Source organism: Schistocerca nitens, chromosome 7 (assembly GCF_023898315.1).
Source record: "Schistocerca nitens isolate TAMUIC-IGC-003100 chromosome 7, iqSchNite1.1, whole genome shotgun sequence".
In the NCBI taxonomy this organism is placed as follows: Eukaryota; Metazoa; Arthropoda; class Insecta; order Orthoptera; family Acrididae; genus Schistocerca; species Schistocerca nitens.
Window position 1 is genome coordinate 226231736 of NC_064620.1, and position 22017 is coordinate 226253752.

The window sequence follows — 22017 nt, forward strand, 5'->3', positions numbered from 1 at the left end:
AAGGTACAGAAGGTGTTTAGAAAGGATAGATTGCATGCAACCAGTGGTGGAGTGTTCGTCGCTGTTAGTAGTAGTTTATCCTGTAGTGAAGTAGAAGTGGATAGCTCCTGTGAATTATTATGGGTGGAGGTTACACTCAATAACCGAGCTAGGTTAATAATTGGCTCCTTTTACCGACCTCCCGACTCAGCAGCATTAGTGGCGAAACAACTGAGAGAAAATTTGGACTACATTTCACATAAATTTTCTCAGCATGTTATAGTCTTAAGTGGAGATTTCAATTTACCAGATTTATACTGGGACACTCAGATGTTTAGGACGGGTGGTAGGGACAGAGCATCGAGTGACATTATACTGAGTGCACTATCTGAAAATTACCTCGAGCAATTAAACAGAGAACCGACTCGTGGAGATAACATCTTGGACCTACTGATAACAAACAGACCCGAACTTTTCGACTCTTTAAGTGCAGAACAGGGAAGCAGTGATCGTAAGGCCGTTGGAGCATCCCTGAATATGGAAGTTAATAGGAATATAAAAAAAGGGAGGAAGGTTTATCTGTTTAGCAAGAGTAATAGAAGGCAGATTTCAGACTACCTAACAGATCAAAACGAAAAATTCTGTTCCGACACTGACAATGTTGAGTGTTTATGGAAAAAGTTCAAGGCAATCGTAAAATGCGTTTTAGACAGGTACGTGCCGAGTAAAACTGTGAGGGACGGGAAAAACCCACCGTGGTACAACAACAAAGTTAGGAAACTACTGCAAAAGCAAAGAGAACTTCACTCCAAGTTTAAACGCAGTCAAAACCTCTCAGACAAACAGAAGCTAAACGATGTCAAAGTTAGCGTAAGGAGGGCTATGCGTGAAGCGTTCAGTGAATTCGAAAGTAAAATTCTATGTACCGACTTGACAGAAAATCCTAGGAAGTTCTGGTCTTACGTTAAATCAGTAAGTGGCTCGGAACAGCATATCCAGACACTCCGGGAAGATGATGGCATTGAAACAGAGGATTACACGCGTAAAGCTGAAATACTAAACACCATTTTCCAAAGTTGTTTCACAGAGGAAGACCGCACTGCAGTTCCTTCTCTAAATCCTCGCACAAACGAAAAAATGGCTGACATCGAAATAAGTGTCCAAGGAATAGAAAAGCAACTGGAATCACTCAACAGAGGAAAGTCCACTGGACCTGACGGGATACCAATTCAATTCTACACAGAGTACGCGAAAGAACTTGCCCCCCTTCTAACAGCCGTGTACCGCAAGTCTCTAGAGGAACGGAGGACGGAGGGTTCCAAATGATTGGAAAAGAGCACAGGTAGTCCCAGTCTTCAAGAAGGGTCATCGAGCAGATGAGCAAAACTATAGACCTATATCTCTGACGTCGATCTGTTGTAGAATTTTAGAACATGTTTTTTGCTCGAGTATTATGTCGTTTTTGGAAACCCAGAATCTACTATGTAGGAATCAACATGGATTCCGGAAACAGCGATCGTGTGAGACCCAACTCGCTTTATTTGTTCATGAGACCCAGAAAATATCAGATACAGGCTCCCAGGTAGATGCTATTTTTCTTGACTTCCGGAAGGCGTTCGATACAGTTCCGCACTGTAGCCCGATAAACAAAGTAAGAGCCTAAGGAATATCAGACCAGCTGTGTGGCTGGATTGAAGAGTTTTTAGCAAACAGAACACAGCATGTTGTTATCAATGGAGAGACGTCTACAGACGTTAAAGTAACCTCTGGCGTGCCACAGGGGAGTGTTATGGGACCATTGTTTTTCACAATATATATATATAAATGACCTAGTAGATAGTGTCGGAAGTTCCATGCGGCTTTTCGCGGATGATGCTGTAGTATACAGAGAAGTTGCAGCATTAGAAAATTGTAGCGAAATGCAGGAAGATCTGGAGCGGATAGGCACTTGGTGCAGGGAGTGGCAACTGTCCCTTAACATAGACAAATGTAATGTATTGCGAATACATAGAAAGAAGGATCCTTTATTGTATGATTATATGATAGGGGAACAAACACTGGTAGCAGGTTGAGATTCATTGGGAGAGTGCTTAGAAAATGTAGTCCATCAACAAAGGAGGTGGCTTACAAAACACTCATTCGACCTATACTTGAGTATTGCTCATCAGTGTGGGATCCATACCAGATCGGGTTGACGGAGGAGATAGAGAAGATCCAAAGAAGAGTGGCGCGTTTCGTCACAGGGTTATTTGGTAACCGTGATAGCGTTACGGAGATGTTTAATAAACTCAAGTGGCAGACTCTGCAAGAGAGGCGCTCTGCATCGCGGTGTAGCTTGCTCGCCACGTTTCGAGAGGGTGCGTTTCTGGATGAGGTATCGAATATATTGCTTCCCCCTACTTATACCTCCTGAGGAGAGCACGAATGTAAAATTAGAGAGATTAGAGCGCGCACGGAGGCTTTCAGACAGCCGTTCTTCCCGCGAACCATACGCGCCTGGAACAGGAAAGGGAGGTAATGACAGTGGCACGTAAAGTGCCCTCCGCCACACACCGTTGGGTGGCTTGCGGAGTATAAATGTAGATGTAGATGTAGATGAAGTGTGCAATAGGATTGCATTCTCAGCAAAATGGCAAAGTGGCACTACAGGACAGATATTCTGCGCAGACATTTTTCTTCATTTAGTAGTTACTGTCCGGTCAGATCTAATACAGTTAACTCACTTTACACCAGTAACTCAGTTAAATAACTGAGCAGCCTTTCGACATTTGTAGTGCAACTGGGTTTTAAGAGCTTTTCTCACCCGAGGAACAATGTACGACCTTTTAGAGCGGGTCATGCTTCTCTTCTTGATGTTAAAGAATGACAAAAGAGATTGTGCCACCACAACTCATCAGAGGAAAATTTTGAGTGCTGTCAGAAAGACATCCACAGATACTAGTGCTTTGAGGACATGCCACCAATAAACTTAGTTAAAGCTCTGTTCCCACAGGAATAAGAAGCCAACAGAAAACAAACCAGGTGTCCTTTGGGCAACCAACAGTTCAACCAGTCTTTTCGGACCACATGTTCCATGTATGTGACACCCACAAAAATTGGCCATCCAAGTTCCTTGAATTTTGTAACTTGGTTAATGCCATTAGGCACCCCTCTGCAGCCATCTGCTCATCCACCGAGTTTCAGTTTGCACTCTTCCTTCGTGGCATTACAATTTCAAAAAGCAGAGAAATTAACCTATTACACATTACCTGTACACTGCAGACTGAGAATTGCGCAGAGACGTCTCTCTCGCTCCTATAGCTTCCCCCTGTGATGCAGCCAGTTCCGAGAGCCAGCTGTCTAGTGGCGCGGGACCCGCCGTCAGGCCCCACTGGGCCAAGCGCGCCAGCAGCTCCTCGGCGGCATGGCGCTCGCCTGAGGTGGCCACCTCTGCACGAGCCAGGTCCCACAGGAAGGCGGTCAGCTTGGCTTCTGCCGCCTGGTGAGCATTGATGAGGGCAGCCACTATCTGTGGGAAAATGTGGAGATGGCATTTCTCTTACTGTGTTTCTATAAACAAAACATTCTGATTACTTCTAAATCTCACTGTATATTCTCAGTTTACAATTTGCACAAGCTAAAGTATTTACAAAAAGAAAAAAGTTGTTTTATCATCTAAAATAGATAATTCCTGGAGAACAAGCTGGTATCCTATCAAGTATACTTCAATCGTATTCGGCTACCTCAAATAGCCAGTGGCCATGTGTGTGTGAGTTGTGCTTGTGTGAATGTGCGCAAGTTTTCTACTTCTGAAGAAGTACTTTGTTGCAACCTGGTCACATAATACAACCAAGAATGTTAGTACAACTTTAATAGACTTTGGCACGTATGTCAATCACCGTAACATAAACTGAATATGACAAGATGAGGCAAATGTATGCAAGCAGTAATAACGTGATAACTGTGTGAGAGAAGAGTGCAGCGGGGTTTAAATAGGCACCCGCCTGTGGCGGGCTCTATCGGAAGTTCACAGTATTGCTCTTTCACGGCATACTCTCACAGATGACAACACACTACTTATGGGTGTGGCTTTCAAGTGTTTGCACATTACTTTATTCTTCTTTCCTTGAGGAACAGCTCGGATTCACAATATGTCCGTGGCATCTTCCTCCCTGAGACTCTGACTGAGATGACGCACCGGTACTGGGATGTACGGTCACAAGTACTCGGAGTGCAGGCAGCATGGCAGTCTACCTTCTCGTGTCAACTCATATGATAGGATGGGTGACGTCGGTGAGAGCTCCATGCCTGTATCAAGTCTGATAGCTCCAGCATGGACAGCAACCGCATTGGTACTGGTAGCAGTATTGGAGAAGCTGCGCCAGGTTTGTCCACTGGCGACAGGGTCTCCTCGTATGTCATGGAAGGGACCCAGCCCCATCAGGTGATCTGTCAAGCAATGCAGATTGGCGTGGCAAAGTTGGTGTCACGGCTGGGGTTGTCTGGTCTTCCACATCCAGGTGCAACTGGTCATAATGACGTGCACATAGGCCCTCCTCCATTTTGACATTGCAGAGACAGTGGCCACAGCATTGAGAGATGACTGCAGGAATCCGTTTTGTGTGAGGACCAAACCCGTGTGCCTAGACAGCCAACCCAGGCTACAGGAGATGCAGTAACGTCCAGGGTTAATACCTGTGGAGCAGTTCGGCCGGGCTGTTGTCGCTGAATGGTGTGAGTCGATAGAAAGACAGAAATTTATCCAAGGCAATGTTTGATGACTGAGTCGCATACTTTTTCATTTGCGTTTTGAATTTTGTAACTTAACTTTTGGCCTCACCACTGGACTGTGGGTGGAAGGGCAGGATGTAAATGTGATGAATCCTGAGGGCATTGCAGGAAGAGGCAAACTCCTGCAACACAAACTGTGAGCCATTAGCGGAGACCAACTTTGCTGGAAGTCCTTCGATGGAAAAAAATTTCAACACAGTTGCCGTGGAGGCAGAGGTCGAAGTTGACGGGCAATGACCAACATATGGGAAACAATAGAATGCATCAATTACTATAAGCCAATATGCATTGAGGAAAAGGCTGGTGAAATCAATGTGGAGATGTCCCAGGCCTGCGAAGGTTGTGGCCACAGAAACAAAATTGTCCACAGGGCATGTTGCCATGATGCGCAATGAGAACATGCCACAACCAACCAAGTGATGTCACTGTCCAAACCAGGCCAAAAAACATGACGGCAGGCTATTGTGCCTCATTGTGAGACACTCCCCAGTGATCAGTGTGCAGCAATTGCAGGTTCTCTGAATGGTGAGCCGAGGGAGCCAGAAGACAGGAGGATGCATCAGCATTCACATGTTTGGCCGTGGGGCGGGAGTGAATCTCACAGCTGTAATGAGGTAGGAACAGTGCCCAATGCTGTAGGTCATGTGCTGCTTTGTCTGGCAACAATGCTGAGGGGTTACATAGCGAAACTAATGGCTTGCGATTCATGACGAGATGGAATTTAACACCTACAGGAAAATATGAAACATCTTTAAGGCATTGACAATGTTGAGAGCTTCTTTCTCTATTTGTGAATATCTAGTCACCCAAATTAAGGATCTTCGATGCATATGCAAGAGGCTGCTTGAAGCCATCAGAATATTTACGAGCTAACACCACCCCCAGACCACGCTGGGACGCATCTGCTGCTAACACTAAATGTTGATCCTGTTGGTAGGTTATGAGGCAAGGTGCAGATTGTAACACAGACTTCAGTTTTGAAAATGCCATTTTACACACATGCGACCAGTAGAAAGACATCCCCTTATGCAGCAAGGCATGTAATAGTTGTGCATCCAATACTGAAAAAAGCTGGAGCCCAAACCGGCAGAGACATTCTGATAAAGGGGTTTGATACTAGCACTCGAGACCTCGAAACCAAGATAAACAATACCAAATTAGATGTTAACCGAACAAATAAGTGGACTAGGTATCATGCTCATGACACACAGTTATGAATCTTGCGAGGAAAAAAATCAGTTATATGGAGATATCAAATAAATAATACAAGATTTAACTAAATTAAAAATACATTTTTCCACAGAAATTGCTTATAATAATGAAAATGTCAGACAATAAATATATAATAATGTAGACGTCAATGGGAGACAATTTACTGAATCTGTTGAGGAAGTGAACAAAGACTTAAATAAAAAACAGGATGAGAGCTTTTCAGTTCTAAAAGACAAAATCGGAATCAGATGAAAAGAGCTTGAATCCCTTAGACTTCAAATTGTAGTGTTGTTGTTGTTGTTGTTGTTGTTGTGGTCTTCAGTCCAGAGACTGGTCTGATGCAGCTCTCCATGCTACTCTATCCTGTGCAAGCTTCTTCATCTCCCAGTACCTACTGCAACCTACATCCTTCGGAATCTACTTAGTGTATTCATCTCTTGGTCTCCCTCTACAATTCTTACCCTCCACACTGCCCTCCAATGCTAAATTTGTGATCCCTTGATGCCTCAGAACATGTCCTATCAACTGGCCCCTTCTTCTTGTCAAGTTGTGCCACAAACTCCTCTTCTCCCCAATTCTATTCAATACCTCCTCAATAGTTGCGTGATCTACCCATCTAATTTTCAGCATTCTTCTATAGCACCACACTTCGAAAGCTTCTATTCTCTTTTTGTCCAAACTGTTTATGACCCATGTTTCACTTCCATACATGGCTACACTCCATACAAATACTTTCAGAAACGACTTCCTGACATTTAAATCTATACTCGATGTTAACAAATTTCTCTTCTTCAGAAACACTTTCCCCGCCATTGCCAGTCTACGTTTTATATCCTCTCTACTTTGATCATCATCAGTTATTTTGCTCCCCAAATAGCAAAACTCCTTTACTACTTTGAGTGTCTCATTTCCTAATCTAATTCCCTCAGCATCACCCAACTTAATTCGACTACATTCCATTATCCTCGTTTTGCTTTTGCTGATGTTCATCTTATATCCTCCTTTCAAGACACTGTCTATTCCGTTCATCTGCTCTGCCAAGTCCTTTGTTGTCTCTGACAGAATTACAATGTCATTGGCGAACCTCAAAGTTTTTATTTCTTCTCCATGGATTTTAATACCTACTCCGAATTTTTATTTTGTTTCCTTTACTGCTTGCTCAATCTACAGACTGAATAACATTGGGGAGAGGCTACAACCCTGTCTCACTCCCTACCCAACCACTGCTTCCCCTCATGCCCCTCGACTCTTATAACTGCCATCTGCTTTCTGTACAAATTGTAAATAGCTTTTCACTCCCTGTATTTTACTCCTGCCACCTTCAGAATTTGAAAGAGAGAATTCCAGTCAGCATTGTCAAAAGCTTTCTCCAGGTCTACAAACGATAGAAACGAATGTTTCCCTTTCCTTAATCTACAGTCTAAGATAAGTCATAGAGTCAGTATTGCCTCACGTGTTCCAATATTTCTACGGAATCCAAACTGATCTTCCCCTAGGTCGGCTTCTACCAGTTTTTCCATTCGTCTGTAAAGAATTCACATTAGTATTTTGCAGCTGTGACTTATTAACCTGATAGTTTGGTAATTTTCACATCTGTCAACACCTGGTTTCTTTGGGATTGGAGTTATTATATTCCTCTTGAAGTTTGAGGGTATTTCGCCTGCCTTGTACATCTTGCTCACCAGATGGTAGAGTTTTGTCAGAACTGGCTCTCCCAAGGCCGTCAGTAGTTCTAATGGAATGTTGTCTACTCTCGGGGCCTTGTTTCGACTCAGGTCTTTCAGTGCTCTGTCAAACTCTTCACGCAGTATCATATCTCCCATTTCATCTTCATCTACATCCTCTTCCATTTCCATAATATTGTCCTCAAGTACACCGCCCTTGTATAGACCCTCTATATGCTCCTTCCACGTTTCTGCTTTCCCTTCTTTGCTTAGAACTGGGTTTCCATCTCAGCTCTTGATATTCATACAAGTGGTTCTCTTTTCTCCAAAGGTCTCTCTAATTTTCCTGTAGGCAGTATCTATCTTACACCTAGTGAGATACGCCTCTACAGCCTTACATTTGTCCTCTAGCCACCCCTGCTTAGCCATTTTGCACTTCCTGTCGATCTCATTTTTGAGACGTTTGTATTCCTTTTTGCCTGCTTCATTTACTGCATTTTTATATTTTCTCCTTTCATCAATTAAATTCAATATTTCTTCTGTTACCCAAGGATTTCTATTAGCCCTCGTCTTTTTACCTACTTGATCCTCTGCTGCCTTCACTACTTCATCCCTCAGAGCTACCCATTCTTCTTCTACTGTATTTCTTTCCCTCCTTTGTGACAATTGTTCCCTTATGCTCTGCCTGAAACTCTGGACAAACTCTGGTTTAGTCAGTTCATCCAGGTCCTATCTCCTTAAATTCCCACCTTTTTGCAGTTTCTTCAGTTTTAATCTACAGTCCATAACCAATAGATTGTGGTCAGGGTCCACATCTTCCACTGGAAATGTCTTACAATTTAAAACCTGGTTCCTAAATCTCTGTCTTACCATTATATAATCTATCTGATACCTTCTATTATCTCCAGGATTCTTCCGTGTATACAACCTTCTTTTATGATTCTTGAACCTTGTGTTAGCTATGATTATGTTATGCTCTGTGCAAAATTCTACCAGACGGCTTCCTCTTTTATTTCGTACACCCAATCCATATATACCTACTATATTTCCTTCTTTCCCTTTTCCTACTCTCGAATTCCAGTCCCCCATGACTATTAAATTTTCATCTCCCTTCACTACCTGAATAATTCCTTTTATCTCATCAAACATTTCATAAATTTCTTCATCATCTGCAGACCTAGTTGGCATATGAACTAGTACTACTGTAGTAGGCTGGGCTTCGTGTCTATCTTGGCCACAATAATGCATTCACTATGCTGTTTGTAGTAGCTTACCTGCAGTCCTATTTTTTTATTCATTATTAAACCTACTCCTGCATTACCCCTATTTGATTTTGTATTTATAGCCCGGTATTCACCTGACCAAAAGTCTTGTTCCTCCTGCCACCAAACTTCACTAATTCCCACTATATCTAACTTTAACCTATCCATTTCCCTTTTTAAATTTTCTAACCTACCTGCCCGATTAAGGGATCTGACATTCCACGCTCCGGTCTGTAGAACGCCAGTTTTCTTTCTCCTGATAACGACGTCCTCTTGAATAGTCCCCACCCGGAGATCCGAATGGGGGACTATTTTACCTCCGGAATATTTTACCTAAGAGGACGCCATCATCATTTAACCATACAGTAAAGCTGCATGCCCTCGGGAAAAATTACGGCTGTTGTTTATCCTTGCTTTCAGCCGTTCGCAGTACCAGCACAGCAAGACACTTTTGGTTAGTGTTACAAGGCCAGGTCAGTCAATCATCCAGATTGTTGCCCCTGCAACTACTGAAAAGGCTGCTGCCCCTCTTCAGGAACCACCTGCTTGTCTGGCCTCTCAACAGATACCCCTCCGTTGTAGTTGCACCTACGCTATGGTCATCTGTATCGCTGAGGCACGCAAGCCTCCCCACCAATGGTAAGGTCCATGGTTCATGGGGGGGGGGGGGGGCAAATTGTAATAGACAGTACAATGATAACATAATTAAAAAAATAAAGCTCTTTCACAGTATGCTTTAGAGGGAGTCCCACAGGATACATAATTATTGAGCCAAGTAAAGAAAGTGGAAGGGCAATTACTAGAAATGAGTAAAACCCTTTCAGAAATGACGGTTTGATTAGCCTCTACAAAATAAAAAGTGAGCATTCTTTATGCTCCAAGTAGCCAAATATTGATGAAATTAGGCACAGGGAAAGAAAGACGCAACCCAATACTAAAAACAGTTATAGATGGGAACTTCACTAGCCAGCCTGAAGAAATTCATAAAATGCCAAAATCGGTGGAAGGAACTTCAGGTGGAAAGTGGCAGTCATTTAGCAAACTGTTTTCGGAATTCAAGCCAAAGGGTGTTGTGTTCAGCTGATATTATTTTTTTAACATTTGATTATTGTTTGCTGGTCCCATGGGATGACAGAAAGAGAATAAAGTTTTTAACTGGGCATCTAGAAGGAGAACAGTCATTGGGGGTGAGTTACTTGCAAATGAATTTCACAGATCTGAGGGCATTCGCATACAATTTAAAGAGCTGCATTGGTCAGAGGGCAAGGAGCAGAAATTAAACTACCACTTTTAACATTTGAGTCATCCTAAAATAATAAGAGCTAAGCACAGAAAATATTTTTAAAGGCACCTTCAATTACTCAATTTTTAAATGAGCCTGTTAGTGAAGTACATGTGATGAAAATATTGATTAGTTAGTGAAGAACATCTGATATAAGTTTTGATTAGCTGGATGCCTTCATAAGTTGGCGAGAAAATGATTGGGAAAGAATAGTCTAAACCAGTTTCTATGCTAAATTATTTGGTGCAATTAGATATTTTGAATAAAGCTCGGGACAATGAATACAAGAAACGGAAAACATTCATGTCGATTATATCATGTAAAATGTTGGCACTACGAGAATGATGGTGACAACAACAGTAAAATTAATAATATTAATTCAAAAGAAATATAGGGAAGCTGCTTTTGTAGATGGCTATGGCAATCCCGTAGGAATTGCTATTATTAAAAATACAGAAAATGGAGTAGGTCTCACGGGAGGGGCCACACCAAGAGAGCAATAAGTGCAATTGCACAGCTCAGGTTATTAGAATAAATGACGTAACTGGATGAAAATGAAAAGTGGTTAATGAGGGAATTTTACTATCTTTCACATCAGTGACTGTAAATTTTGCTCACTGTTTTCTAGTAGTTTCTCAAATGAACATACCATTGTTACTACAGTGAACAATGAGATATACATTGATAAAGTGGATGAGCAGGTTCAGTTGCATCAGGTACTAGTCTCTTGGAAGAGAAAGATAAACCAGATGATGAAAATCTAACAGATCCAGCTAGAAGAAAGCTACATTCTGACCCTATCACTAACAAGTCAAAAAGAGAGTGATCGATTATACAAAAAGACATGAGGATTAACATAATTTACTGAAACAACATAAAGAACTTCTGACCAGCCTGGATGTTTAGGCAGATATTAGAGTAAACTCAAGATTAAAAAAGCTGCCTCTGTTGAAACTGAGAAAATGTTGCAAGAAGTAGTCACTGAAAGATCGCAAAGTGCATACAACAATGCTCTGTTAGTAATTAAAAAAACTGAGTGGAGGACCATGATTATTTTTGGATGCCAAAATATTAAATTAGATTCCTATGGAAGACATACTCATCACTGTAAGTGATGCAAAGTACATCAGCAGTAGAGACTTGAACACAGGTAACTGGCATGTATCACTCTATCCCAATCTATACATCTTCCTTGTTCCAGTAGTGATCTTATCAATTTACATTTTCTTATCAATATTACCATTGTTACAAAAAGTTGTTGATTACCTTATTACTTCCAAGACATGGTCTGAACATAGTTTCCTACTGAAGGAAACATAAGATAAATTCAAACAAAAGGGTATTGCACCTAAAGGTGTTTAAGTCTTCATTTGGTTGTGGAGAGTTTACAGTTCTGGGATGTATTGTAAATGCCCATGAAACCCAACCTTATACACACGGAATACAAGCCACTGTTAAGTGCCCTTGTCCCCAAAATAGAAAACAAGTTGTAAACATTTTAGGGGTGACAGGATTTACTAAAAAAATTTACACACAAACCATATTCGCAATCTTCTTACTATGTTCCTACTGAAACAAAAGCAATGTCTTGGACAAGATTAAAGATGATCTGGTACTTGCCATATCATCCCAAGCTGGATAATTTATTTAAAATCACAATACATACCTCAGATTATGGCTTTGAATGTGAGCTCTTGCAGGGAGAAAAAGGTAGTGGAAAGGGTAATCACCACAGCATTGCATTTGTAGTTACATAATAAACAAATATTAGATTAAATTATGCAGTGACAGAGAAAGAAGCTTTAACTGTTTTTTGGGGTTTCAAATGGTACATATATCCTGAAAGGCAGAAAAACTGTAGTATAGGTCACCAAGCATTAACTTTCTTGTGTACAGCAAACTGCTTCTCCACCATCTAATGCAGTGGGCACTGTTTCTGAAAAAACTGATTTTGAAATTAAATATTCAAAAAGATCATACAATATCATATCAAACACCTTATCTACACTGCCCGTGGGGATAGAGGATTGACTTGAGTTGGGAGACCTTCAACCCAGTTTTGAACTGATTGCCTAAAAGTGGGAGCCATGCAAAAGGCTAACAAAAATTTGTACATGTAATTATGAATCAACAGGTGACTGATCGTGTATTAGATAAGGTAATTCACACTATGCAAGACAATAATTTAACCAAAGACAAAAGGAGTAAGTGGTTACTTCATTATGGAATATTATATTGGCAGAGTCATAGTGGAGGATTTGTGCACCTGGTGCAATGTTAAGCCAAGACTCACCTACTGAACAACCAACACACTTCGCGATATACACGTACATTTCATTGTTCATAGATAAGCTACATAATTAATGATGATGAGATATAATGTTGCTGTCCATAACTAAGTACAATCTAAAACTAAAGTAACGGCAAGTCCTAACAGACAAAAACATTAATATTATTGGAGAATTTGAGAAAGGAACTGAGATGTCAGTAATACCAAAACAATAAGGAATATGGAATAATTTAAATAAGTAATTATACAATATTTACTAATCAACAGTCTCTTACAGGATATATTGTGAGGTCATGTTTCAGATTTTGTTGCCTTTTGGTTTCATATATTGTATTACTTTAGTACTAAGTTGCCATGTCTAGGTTTAGTCTTCCTTAAGCTTATTTCAGTTTGTTGGTACAATATGTATATAACAAACACAAGGAGATTTTGAGTTCGTGGGAATCACTATTAAGTTGTGAAATATTAATTTGCATGTACAATGATACATGAAGGAATGTTTCTGAAAGTGGTAAATGTATGGAGTAGGAAGAGGTATTAGCCAATTTAATGTATAATGAGTCTAGCAATAAACACTTCTCTCTCTTTATTTCTAATGAACAAACAATCCATTATTTTATTTCAGTATATTAGCCTAAGCATGAAGACACTTTGTTAATTTTGTAGTACCTAACCATGAATCTGTTCTGGCATTATGATGAAAATACGTACTGCAGAGGTGCTGTTTCACTAAATGTTTGCTACTGCCATGAAATTTTGTGTAGGCATATAATGTCTTGTAACAAATGTGTATATCTTTCTTGAGAAATGTAATTTGTTTCCTCACACTCACTTTGACACACAAGTCACCCACAGCTGACATACTTGTATTTGTAACTTGTACATTAAGCTGTGTGCTGTTGTCACAGAGAGACAGTCGACAGTTGAGACAGTCAGTTTATATCGATTTGAATTGCATACAGTCAAAGAGAAACCAAGCAATGGTAATAAAATATGATTAGAGAAGATATGATGGGAAAAAATATGAAGGAATCAACTTTTTTTTCCTCTTAAAGTATTAAGTGATTCATGTTATGGAAGGAAAAACTACTGGAATGTGATAGAAGTGAAAATATTAAACACATCGAATGCAAATGTTATTCACAAATGTGATGCCTAACATGGTGCATGACCCAACAAGTAGCTTCATCCTGCAGCAAGATACAAGCTGTGTCATGTCACCCCACTCACCTCACGGGTACGCATCGGCTCTTGGCAAAGCAGCAGCCGCACAACATGCGAACGATCACGCGCCGCCTGGCTGGGTGCGAGCAGCCAACATGCCAGCTGTGCTGCCCGCAAGCGTGCCGCATCTCGCACCACTGACGGTGCCGCACGCTCCACCACCAGCGATAACAGAGCAGCCAGCAACCGCCGGCGGAAGGCACGCTCTGCCTCGGTTGGCGCGTGCCGCCCTTCTGCAACATTGCCGGAGGAGCTAGGGTGTAATCACAATTTTCCTCAAGTAGCGGTTTATCTCTCGTTCCGAGACCAGAGGTCAGTAAAGAAACCAGATAGGTGAATGGTAAATCACCAATATTATATTGCTCTTATTACAACCTGGCGTTTCCATTGTTTGATTGTGCCTAGCAATTTTTCTTCCATCCCACAAACCTGTGTTATTCTCCTTTGTTACTACCTCTAACTGCGAAGATGGGAGTTATCCTTTTTGTACATTCTCCACTCCCAGAATTATCCTGGCCTCATGGTAACCCTCTGCCCCCACACCCTCTATCCAAGGGAAAGTTTCCTCCCCCTCATCCTATCACCTCTTCCCTTCTCACATTCCCTCATCCTCTGTGTGCACCACCATCTGCAAGTGTACCTGTCTGTCCTTTCCCCTTCCCTGCTTCCCTCCTTTTCTGCTCTCCTAATTTTTCTCTCCTCTCCATTTTCTCCTTTTCTTCTCTGATATCCTCGTTTTTCGACCCCCCCCCCCCCCCCCTCGACTGCATGTGTAACAGTCTTTTCAGCCTGAGCTACATATGGATTAGCAATTTTATTAATTCCATATTACTGTAGTACCTATAAGCTATCAACCAGCATTACATACAGCTATTATTAATTACAATTTTAAAGTAACAAAGCATGAGCTTTCTGGAAAAGTCTAGGAGTTCTATGAGACTACTGTAGTATCATACATCCAACATGAGTATCAATGTCAGATGTACACTGCAATGGAGTGTGCATAATCCGAAACTTTCTGGAAGATTAAAACTGCATACCATACTGGGACTGAGGAGGCAGTGGCCTCACCGAGTAATCTGTCGGGACATGGCTCTCCAACTAGTGATGAACTTCACAGAATCTATCCTGCATATCTTGCTGAAACTGCACTTGTGGAACTGTGGTAACACTGTTACTAAGAGCAATGCTCTACAAGTAATGTTCATGGGCTCAACTCTTAGTTGAGCACACAGCATTAACTTACCAATTTACAGTTGTTTATAATTTTCATTTTTAAGTTTTTGTGATACGAGAGTGTCGATAGCAGATTAGAAGTACTAACGTTTTGGCAACTGATTGTCGTCAATCAGCTAAACTATTAATAGTAACATATAAGCTGAAAATATTTTAATAGAATCACAAATAAAAAAGCAGTAACAAATGAAGTACGTCAACAAAATTAACAAAACTAGACAATTTAAAGACAAAGCTAGAAATGAAGTTTGCAAAGCTTTTTATACAGATACCCTTTTTTTAGTGTAAGGACGCTGGAGAAATGAGGGGGTTGTGGAAGGCAAAATGGCAGTGAGATTGGAAGGAGAGAAGGAGAGAATGAGTGAAAGACACGAGGAGAGGGAGGAGAGGAGGTTGACGACAGGGAGATGGGGGAGGGATTCACATTGCTCAGTTTCCATACAATAATCTGTTAGATCACTTCTTTCTAGAAGCAGTTTATCAAAGTCTCAACAACAGATATCTCATATCCTCTAAAAGAATTGTGGTTCCCGCTGATACAAAAAAATTTTGCATCGCCCCAGTTCCCAGAACTCCTGAAGATAGATGTCGGCTGTAGATATTGTATCACAGACACAGTTCCTCTGACTGTTCAGAGATGTCACTAAACCTGCCCAAAGATGTAAACAACCATGCATGAGCAACGCCTGTTAGACTGACGGGGTCCGACAGCTGATCAGTTGTCTGTAGTTCAAACATGCCTAGACAGTTAATACAGCGCTTCGATCACATTCGCATTGTTACTTTGTGCCAGGAAGGGCTCTCAACAAGGGAAGGCATCTTGGAGGGAACCAAAGCGATGTTGTTTGGTCATGGAGGAGATAACAAAGAGACAGGCACTGTCAATGACACACCTGGCTCAGGCCGCCCAAGGGCTACTACTGTAGCAGATGACTGTTACCTACAGAGTATGGTTTGGAAGAACCCTGACAGCAATGCCACCATGTTGAATAATGTTTTTTGTGCAGTCACAGGACTCTTGGTTGTGACTCAAACTGTGTGCAATAGGCTGCATGATGTGCAACTTCATTCCCGACGGTCATGGCGATGTCCATCTTTGCAACCACAACACCATGCAGTGCAGTACAGATGGGCTCAACAACATGCCGAATGGATGGCTCAAGATTGGCATCATATTCTCTTCACCAATGAGCATCGCATATGCCTTCAACCAGACAATCGTCGGAGATATGTTTGGAGGCAACCCAGTCAGGCTGAATGCCTTAGACACACTATCCAGCAAGTGTAGCTATTTTGGGGTGGCATTATATGGGGCCGACGTATGCCGCTGGCGGTCATGGAAGGCGCTGTAACGGCTGTACGATACGTGAATGCCATCCTCTGACCGATAGTGCAACCATATTGGCAGCATATAGGTGAGGCATTCACCTTCATGGATGACAATTCATGCCTCCATCATGTACGTCTTGTGAATGACTTCCTTCAGGATAACGACAGCACTCTACTAGAGTGGCCAGCATGTTCTCCAGACATGAACCCTATCAAAATGCCTGGGTAGATTTAAAAGGGCTGTTTATGAATGACATGAACCACCAACCCCTCTGAGGGATCTCCGCCGACTTGCCATTGAGGGGTGGGAGAATCTGGACCAACAGTGCCTCGATGAAATTGTGGATAGTATGCCACGACAAACACAGGTGTGTATCAATGCAAGAGGACGTACTACTGGGTATTACAGGTACCGGTGTGTACAGCAGTCTGGACCACCACCTCTGAAGGTCTCGCTGTATGGTGGTACAACACGCAATGTGTGGTTTTCATGAGGAATAAAAAGGGCGGAAATGATGTTTATGTTGATCTCTATTCCAATTTTCTGTCCAGATTCCGGAACTCTCGGAACCGAGGTGATGCAAACCTTTTTTTGATGTGTGTATGTAATATGTGATGTGACTTGCAATACATGATGTGACTCGCAATATGACACAGAAGCAACCCGCATTGGTGAAGTCTACAGAAACACAGTGGAAGTAACTCAACTGGTTCACACTGGGATGACAGGGATACAAAACCAATACATATGTATATCATATGGTCCGATGCAACACCGTGTGCTGGTTATCCCACAAAGCTGTGTCATATGATACAAATTTCGAATCCTCAGATATAATTTGAAAAAGTTTTACGAAAATGAAGCAAAGCTAAATCCAAAATGAAGTGAAGCCAATTGATCTGCCTGCTTAGTTGTTTTTAAGCTCCTACTTTTTACTTTTTTTTTCCAAAGCTTATAGTCCCCTATCACAGGCTGAGAAAGAACTGGTTTTCTTTCTGCTATTGCCTACAGTTACTGTGCTACAATGAAATGAGTACAACGCTGGGAGTATTTTGAAAAGTTAGTAGTGAAGAATGTAGTCACTGTGCAGTTTACATTTGGTAAGCCATATACTGCTGCATACAAAATATTGCTTACATATTGAAATTGGTTTTAACACTGCAAGGAGAATCGTACCTCTTTCCACTTTCAATCAAATACGTGATACATTTTGACATTTGGTTATGACAAGCTATGATGCACCTCACTTGATGCTATGGCCATGTGCTATGCAGAGCTGCCCTAGTTTCTCATCTTCATATGGTGCAGATACAAGCCAAAGCATTCACTTGCATGTGTGCTTCCAAGTTGGTAAAAAGTCTGCACCTATATATATATTTGTAGTCAATATATCATTCCCACAGGATGACTGTTCATAGATGATCTTTTTTGTCCAACTTATTGAAAAAAATTTTCTATGGATATACACAACTAAATCATATTCAAGGGCAGATTTGACCAGCTTCGTGTGGAGGAAGAGAGCAATGAAAATGAAAGAACCAGGTAAAAAATAGCTGTGAAACTGTTACCGCCATTTTTAATCCCTTTTTTTTCATTGTTGCGTTTTCTAATTCAGATAACAGCCCTACAGTTTCTGTCTAAGATTGTAAAATTTAGTCAAGTGTTGACAGGTGTGCAAATTACTGTACTGTCAGATTAATAAGTCACTTTTGTAAAATACTAACACGAATTCTTTACAGATGAATGGAAAACTGGTAAAAGCTGACCTTGGGGAAAATCAGTTTGGATTCCACAGAAATGTTGGAACACGTGAGGCAATACTGACCCTACAACTTATCTCAGAAGATAGATTAAGGAAAGGCAAACCTACATTTCTGGCATTTGTAGACTTATAGAAAGCTTTTGACAATGTTGACTGGAATACTCTCTTTCAAATTCTGAAGGTGGCAGGTATAAAACAAAGGGAGCGAAAGGCTATTTACAATTTGTACAGAAACCATATGGCAGTTGTAAGAGTCAAGGGGCACGAAAGGGAAGCAGTGGTGGAGAAGGCAGGCAGACATGGTTGTAGCCTATCTTCGATGTTACTCAATCTATATATTCAGCAAGCAGTAAAAGAAACAAAATAAAAATTTGGAGTAGGAATTAAAATCCATGGAGAAGAAATAAAAACTTTGAGGTTTGTCAATGACACTGTAATTCTGACATAGACAGCAAGGGACCTGGTTCAAATGGTTCAAATGGCTCTGAGCACTATGGGACTTAACATCTACGGTCATCAGTCCCCTAGAACTTAGAACTACTTTAAACCTAACTAACCTAAGGACATCACACAACACCCAGCCATCACGAGGCAGAGAAAATCCCTGACCCCGCCGGGAATCGAACCCGGGAACCCGGGCGTGGGAAGTGAGAACGCTACCACACGACCACGAGATGCGGGCGCAAGGGACCTGGAAAAGCAGTTGTACGGAATGGACAGTGTCTTGAAAGGAGGATATAAGATGAACATCAACGAAAGCAAAATGAGGATAATGGAATGTAGTCGAAATACATTGGGTGATGCTGAGGGAATTCGATTAAGAGCTGAGACACTTAAAGTAGTAGACGAGTATTGCTATTTTGGGGAGCAAAATAACTGATGATGGTCGAAGTAGAGAGGATATAAAATGTAAACTGACAATGGAAAGAAAACTGTTGCTCAAGAAGAGAAATTTATTAACATTGAGAATAGATTTAAGTGTCAGATAAAGTCTTTTCTGGAAATATTTGTATCGAATGCAGCCATGCATGGAAGTGAAACATGGATGATACATAGTTTAGACAAAAAGAGAACAGAAGCTTTCAAAATGTGGTGCTGCAGAAGAATGCTCACGATTACATGGGTAGATCACATAACTAATGAGGAGGAACTGAACAGAATTGGGGAGGAGAGGAATTTGTAGCACAACCTGACTAGAACTAATGAGCATGTACTGAATAGAACTGGGGAGGGGAAGAATTTGTGGCACAACTTGACTAGAAGAAGAGATCGGTTGGTAGGATACATTCTGAGGCATCAAGGGATCATCAGTTTAGTATTGTTGGAGGGAAGTGTGGAGGGTAAAAATCATAGAGGGAGACGAAGAGATGAATACACTAAACAGATTCAGAAGGATGTGGGTTGCAGTAATTACTCGGAGATGAAGAAGCTTGCACAGGATACAGCAGTATGGAGAGCAGCATCGGACCAGTCTCTGGACTGAAGAACACAACAACAACAACAACAACAACAGGTGAATTGTGTGTGCAGCTGTGGTGCCAATTCCCTCCAGCCACCTACCAAGGTCTTATTGCTTCCACACTATGATGCATTGCTGCTGTTATCTGTGCCAAAAGTGGAAATATCGGCTATTAGGTTCTGGCTGATCAATGTATGTGTCACATTGCATGCTGTATCTTATCTATGCACTTCCCAATATTATACTATCCATTTTTGGCTGGGTTCTGCCTGCTCTGCAACCACCAGTACCTGGCTATCTTCAAGCAGACCCTTAGTCAGTGTCTCAATATCCCTACTCACCTGGCCAAGGCTACACTAAGTTTTACAATGTTTGCAATCTGATCCTAGCCTTTCCTGCAGCTGTTGACCTACACCCAGCCCATTACTGTCACCTAGCAGCAAGATCTTCCTTTTCACCTTAGTTTCTGACCTGACTCCCAAATTCTTATTAATGATCTGCTGTGTCCTACATTCTTCTCAAGCTGTAGGAAGGTCCCATCCTTCAACCTTCAACAGGAAACAGGAAATACCTGCTCTTTAGCTCAACTGTTACCTTTTACTATTATTCTGCAGAGTGCAGCTGCAATATTCAGAATGCATTCTAATGACTAAGATATACATGTCTTATGCCAACTGGAGATGAGTGAAAACTAGGAATGTGTCTTGGTATAAATACTACTGTATAAAAAGTGGTTAGCTGTTGGATTTATTCAAGGAATGCTTCATAAATTTATTAAAATTTTCAGAATTTTGTTGCTGATTTTGTTCGTAAGTGACTCATTTATTTTTTACAGTGTCTTTAATTTCCTTGTTCCAGATCCTCAGAACTCTTGTTTTATTTTCTTCCTTCTTCCTAGGGCAGCTATTGTTACTTTTTCTAAGTAGCAACAAGCCCTCAGTTTCAGTAGGTACTAATCCACTATTCAATCTCAGAGTTGTTTTATTCTTTCTTCACGTAATAAGTACTCTATGTACATTCACCTGTAACACTCTCGCCTATTAGGCAGTTCTGCTGCTTTACAAGATGCATGAGCGAATATCATGCCACCTTCAGATTTCAATATCTCTTAAGTTGGATGAAAACTTACCATTCATGAAGAATTACTCTACTATGTGCACAGTCTCATGCACACTATGTACACTTGTAACTACACCTTTTTCTGCATAAGGTATTTACGAATTAAAGAAATTGTCCACGGACACTGTCATTATTAATGCACTGATCCTTCCTACTTGTACATCTTACCTACTACTGCTTTTTCCCTATTTTTCCAGTGAGTGCAGCTGGTATGTTCCTCTCTCACAATATTTTTCTTGTTCCATTTCTTTACATTCAAATCCTCTCGCATTACAGACAGCTACAGTCAGTGATCTACAGTTTTAAGTCTCTCGTCATTTCTACACTTTGGTCTTCATTGTAGCTTGCATCCAGTGATAGTGTAACTCCCCACTAAAGACTAGAGCTGGCATATGGCATGAATGTCAACTTTGAGTCCCCTGGCATTAATTTTCCAGCAACAGCTCTCTCTTCTGTATGTATAGTACACAAAGCGCAACTATGTAAGGAAATGTTTACCATGAATTAGGCAAGTAAAAAAGCAAGTGTCAGCAGCAGGACATAAAATGTGCACAAAGCAAAGAGTATTAAGAGTTACTTCACCTTTACTCATGTTGATTGTGGAAAGATTTCTGATACGACAATGTCCATGGAATAATTGCTATCAGAGGTAAAGCTGAGTGGGACATGAGTCAAGGTATTTCAACCTTTCCAGATAGACATTGAGGAAATCAACATTCCTCATCAAATACACTCACCAATCACAATGTCACCAAAACAAAGGACATAAAAAAGAAAATCAAAAGTTCTGAATTATATCACATGGAATTATTTTACTGCCAAAAGAGACACACTAATTCCTTCTTCCAACTGTCATATGGACACTGAAATTATTTGTAGAATTGAAATCAAGAGAGTATAGGTTTGGACCTACATTTGACTCTATATATATTATGTGGAAGTACTTGCTCACTTCCTATAAGTAATTTATTGCAGATTACTTGAGCTACAAGGTACTCCAAACAGATGGAAAAAGGTGCAGATACACATTTTTCTGGAAGGGTATTCATACAAAGCCTGTCAATAATAGACCTGTAACAGTGGATTCATGTAACTCCAAACTTCTAGTTCCAATATTATAAATGACCAAAACAAACTATTAATTCAAGCCCTACAATCTCTTAATATTAGTAGCTGACTGGACAGGTGGGCGGGTGTCAATGTAGAAGGGGTGGCAGGAGGGATAAGGGGGGGGGGGGGTCATCACAGGCAACAGGTGGTTTCCCTTCACACACCACTGTCCATGATTTGCGATGGAGCCTCTAACAATGAATACCGCTCTGTGAATAATAACAGATCATTATTTGTGTTAAAATCTGTACTTTAGATTTATAAATGTTTATTTGTCATACTCATCTCATGGAAAACAGATCCATATGCCACATTCTA

The 22017-nt window shown here is 41.0% G+C and overlaps 1 protein-coding gene across 1 annotated transcript in view; it reads right to left on the bottom strand.

The window, feature by feature from the left end:
• LOC126194954 (lysosomal-trafficking regulator) overlaps positions 1-22017 on the bottom strand; it is a 304398-nt gene that overhangs the window by 144472 nt on the left and 137909 nt on the right. The window contains exons 17-18 of the mRNA XM_049933343.1: positions 13690-13916; positions 3228-3487 (exon numbers count right to left, since the gene is read on the bottom strand). Of these exons, the coding sequence (XP_049789300.1) occupies positions 3228-3487; positions 13690-13916 (487 nt within the window). The remainder of the gene's footprint in view (positions 1-3227; positions 3488-13689; positions 13917-22017) is intronic.